The sequence below is a fragment of the Phanerochaete carnosa genome, assembly GCF_000300595.1.
Source record: "Phanerochaete carnosa HHB-10118-sp unplaced genomic scaffold PHACAscaffold_338, whole genome shotgun sequence".
NCBI classification, from domain to species: domain Eukaryota; kingdom Fungi; phylum Basidiomycota; class Agaricomycetes; order Polyporales; family Phanerochaetaceae; genus Phanerochaete; species Phanerochaete carnosa.
In genome coordinates, this window is record NW_006767965.1 from 1 (window position 1) to 4072 (window position 4072).

Genomic DNA, 4072 nt, shown 5'->3' on the forward strand with positions numbered 1-4072 from the left:
CGTGCCGCATCACACTGCGATACAGCGAGGGGTCGGTGTAGGACTCAAAGGTGACAGACTGCAGACTCCCCGCCGGGAAGAACCCGAGGCAGCTGAGCGTGGGGTAGTATATCGGCTCGACGGTACCGCGGTGGAACCGGAGGTGCCGCACGAGGGCGCGCAGATGTGCGCAGCTGTGCAGAGTCCGCTCGAGGCTGAACACCCTCCGGTCGTGGCTGTCGAAGTAGGTACGGCGATAAAGCCCCTCACGCGCGGCCGGGAGCCATGTGTGGCATGTGAGGGCCATCGTGGCAAGATTTGGCTTCGAGAGGTAGTGTGCGATCTCCAGAAGGATGTCATGGTTCGCCCTCTGCCCAGCGGAAGGCGCTGCGTGCGATGCCCTGGATAGTAACGCGAGTGCACCCGTCAACTTTTCCGGTCGCACAGAACTGTACAAAGCGCGGAAGCGCAGAAACTTACATTGTCACGGTCGGACAAAGGACTGGTACTTCCGTCTAGTCTCGGGATGCAGTCACTGAAATTTTGCCGTGTTTGTCCCGGCCAGATTAGGGAACCCCGGCGACGAACAACGCTACAATCGTTAGGCATGCACCATATACTAAGCACGAGAGGGTGGCCCGTGCTACGCACGGGCAGAGAGAATTGCGAAGGGAGTTGAGAAGGGAAATCGAATGAGAAATGAGAGGAACGCGCCGCCCGCCGCCAACCGAAGGGCGTCCCCGTGAGAGGCGCGGGATCACTGGCCAATGATAGTGCGTCTTTGTCTCGGGGATTTGACGCCCGAGGTGTTTTGGTATATTAAAATAATATAAAATATAGAATATTAGATAGATGGTCATATAGGTACCAAAGACTTTGAACAACGATATCCCGAGTCCCCGGCAGGACTCTTGGATCTGAGCAGCCTCTAGTTATTGTTACGATACCATAATGCGCTGCCATGTTATCAATTCTATCGTACACTGAAGGCGGCTTTGAGAGCAGCAGGGAAGCCGTGAATTCTCTCACGAGTCTCAGCATGTCCGAAGAGCGACTGTATGTACACACTCTAGTGATTACCTCATGCCTTAGGTCCGTTCTTCTCGGTCCGCCTGAAACTGTATACGAGAGCTATGAAGTTTGGCACCACATCTGGACGCTACTGGACAAACGCGACGGTCGACCGCGGCTTGAAAACGGCTTTGAAGGGAACGGGACAGCTGGCAAGGTCTCAATTACCGGTAACTCGCACACGAAGGGCAGATACTGCACGCACCTGACAATTCCGGAAGTGAATTCTCCAGAGGGCTCCACGACGTTCCCCATCTCATCGAAGGGCTTCTCAATCTTGAAGGCCGAGAGGACATTGGCAACCGTCAGCCAGACGACGTCCAACGCAAAATAACGTCCCGGGCATATTCTTCGGCCGAAACCGAACGCGCTGGATACAGCGTCCACCAGGTGTTTGAGCAGGTGTCCGTCTGAGTCGAGGAAGCGACTGGGGTTGAAGGTGTCCGGGTTGGGAAACCGTTCTTCGTCGTGGAGAATGGTTCTGCAGAGCCCAGCAGGTCATGGAAGGTTTAAAATAGCCAAATGCGAGAGACAACGCACCGTGCGTTTCCGAACAAAACAGTCCCAGCAGGGATATGATACCCTTCATACTCGTCGTCTGCAACCGACTGATGTGCGACACCTAGCCAGTATCATTTTAGCCGTCACTGGCTTTCACACTCGACTCAAAATTTGTGTACCTAGTGGGAGTCCAGGCCTCCAACTGAAAATTATGGATTTAGTTCTTGACCGCCGCCTGTCACTCATGTAGCGCGCACCGTAATGTTTCCCTAACCAGGGCTGTGATATATGGCAGCGACTTTTCATCTTCCATTACCGGCAGACGATCTGTGCCTATAACTCGGTCAAGTTCTGCCTGGGCTGCAAGCTGCACTTCTGGGTACAGCAGCATAGCCAAAATGAAGACTGACAACACCGAGCTGGTCTAAGAGTAATAGTTTGGTAAGCATTTCAGCAGGGGTGAGCTGGCCGCTTGCCGTCTCAGACGCCGCTGCAACAGCCGACAATCAGCCTAAGTATGAACGTAAGGTCGCTAAGTATTGCTTTCTCGAACCTGCATATCCGGTGCCAGTAGTGTTGATGATGACTTGCTCCAGCATCTGAGAATTTGCTCCGTCCTTATAGAGCTCCGCTAGCATTTCCGTCACAACGCATGGTCTTGGCACTCCCCTTTCCTGATAATAGGATGAGGACTCAACACGTACTTGCTTGAGAAAAGTTAATAGAACCCACATAAGCGATCTTTACATCATTGTATGGTTGTATGTACATCCTGTCGACTATGGGTTTCCAAGCCTCAGCGTCGCGTTTGAATTTGGCACCCGGGAACCACGAGGGTATGAACCTCACTACGTAGGGATCAATGAATATTGCGAACCGAGAGGAGAGTCTGAAACTTACGAAGAGGAAACGAGTCCACTAGGTGCATAACTTAGCAAAGATGCCACGCAAAAGACTTATCGATACAATACCAAGATACACTCCAGGATTGCCAACTTTCTGCAAGATGTCGAGAGCTTCTTCCACAATTGCGAGAGTGGGGTCGCCTTCCGAGGTAATATCCACACCGTACATGATGCCAATGATATTATATGCGGTCATGCTGGTTCAAGAACAGAGGGAAAAACATGAATATACGGCAGTTGGACATTGGCTGGCAACCCACAAGCGGATATGTTTGATAAAACACTCTGGCTCGGCGTAGAGTAAGCGGAGCAGCTGGCGCACCGCCTTTTCTGACCTTTGATGGTATCCAAACACAGCGTTTGAGCGGAAGTGTTGGTGGAATATCTTGCGATGTGCCCGCCAAAAGTCACCATATTTCATCAGGCCCAAATTCCTATCCCAGCCGGTCCTGTCATACGATCATCAGTTGCCGATTTCAACTCAGGATAGTCACACGTACAAGTTAATCATTGCCGCTTGCGGTCTACGTTGGTTAAATATCGGTACGTGCCCTGAATCTTGAGGATAGTACTCACTTATCAGAATGCAGATTTGACCGCCTCTCGAAGAGTTCGGTTGTGGCCTTCGCGGAGTTAAGGACCACGTAATGGGCCCCTAGAATCTGGAAATGCACGACATCCGAGTCTGCCAGAAGACCAATAAGAGATACACCACAAGAGATGGTTCCATAGGGCACGTACCATAAGTGCGACCCCACTCTTGAAACGTGCGCCATTCGTGCTCCTTGGGTGCGTCGAGGATATTCCCCAAGATGGGAAGACCTTTAGGGCCAGGTGGAAGTCGACGTCGTCCTGGCCTATTGAGGACAGCAACGAACAGGCAGACTATACCGATTGCCAGGGGAATCAGTGGAAGAGATGCAGTATCCAAGGTCATTTCGTCGGGTGCAAGGGGGTTGCAGGCTGGGGGTCAGTCAGATGCTGTGGTTTATATGTGACGTGTAAGGTGTATCCTGTTCGTGATCGCATCTGCCAGTGGCCATAGGGTAACGAAAGCCGATTCGAGATGACGACGCCAATGGTGCGCATAGATCTCTGTTCAGTATGTGCTTTTACCGGTGACGCTTCTTGTGGGAGAATCAGGGTCTAGTTGCCTTCAGGCTGTACGGCTCGTAGCAGTTTCCGAAGATTTGCCTGTCGCACTGCTTTAGTCACTCAGTCAAGCGGATCACAGCTCATACGTACGACAGACATCCTGAATTACAAGCGACACCCTCGATACATTCCTCACAGCAGACATCCCTAATGAGATATGGCTGAATTGGTGACAAGGGACAGCAGGGAGCCTGAGAGCCGTTGCGTCGAACGGCATGTGGAAATGTCGTCACATGGGAGACCCGCTATGGAGTGGCCACGGCCATTGCATCTGCAATATATAGTATCTGTATTGCATCCTAAATCTTACAGCACCCCGGGCTATGATGTCGCTCGTCACGAGCTCACACAAACGGTCGTGCTTAGACTGGACGGCGCGAAAGAGTTTACCATTGGGGGTTTGTGGCAGGCGGGAGCGAGCTGCATCTCACATTCTTTTGTTCCACGTGTTCTTCACAAAC

General features: G+C 52.0%; 1 protein-coding gene across 1 annotated transcript; it reads right to left on the minus strand.

Annotated features, from left to right (window-relative positions):
• Positions 1 to 1138: 1138 nt before the first annotated feature.
• Positions 1139 to 3393, minus strand: PHACADRAFT_202500 (uncharacterized protein; the record flags this gene model as incomplete). The annotated part of the gene is made up of 14 exons (XM_007402684.1): positions 1139 to 1199; positions 1256 to 1531; positions 1591 to 1672; positions 1731 to 1753; positions 1809 to 1906; positions 1962 to 2041; positions 2105 to 2225; positions 2284 to 2399; positions 2452 to 2469; positions 2523 to 2653; positions 2717 to 2905; positions 2957 to 2980; positions 3033 to 3141; positions 3198 to 3393. 14 exons carry the CDS (start codon positions 3391 to 3393, stop codon positions 1139 to 1141), a joined length of 1524 nt encoding a protein of 507 aa, XP_007402746.1.
• Positions 3394 to 4072: the final 679 nt, after the last annotated feature.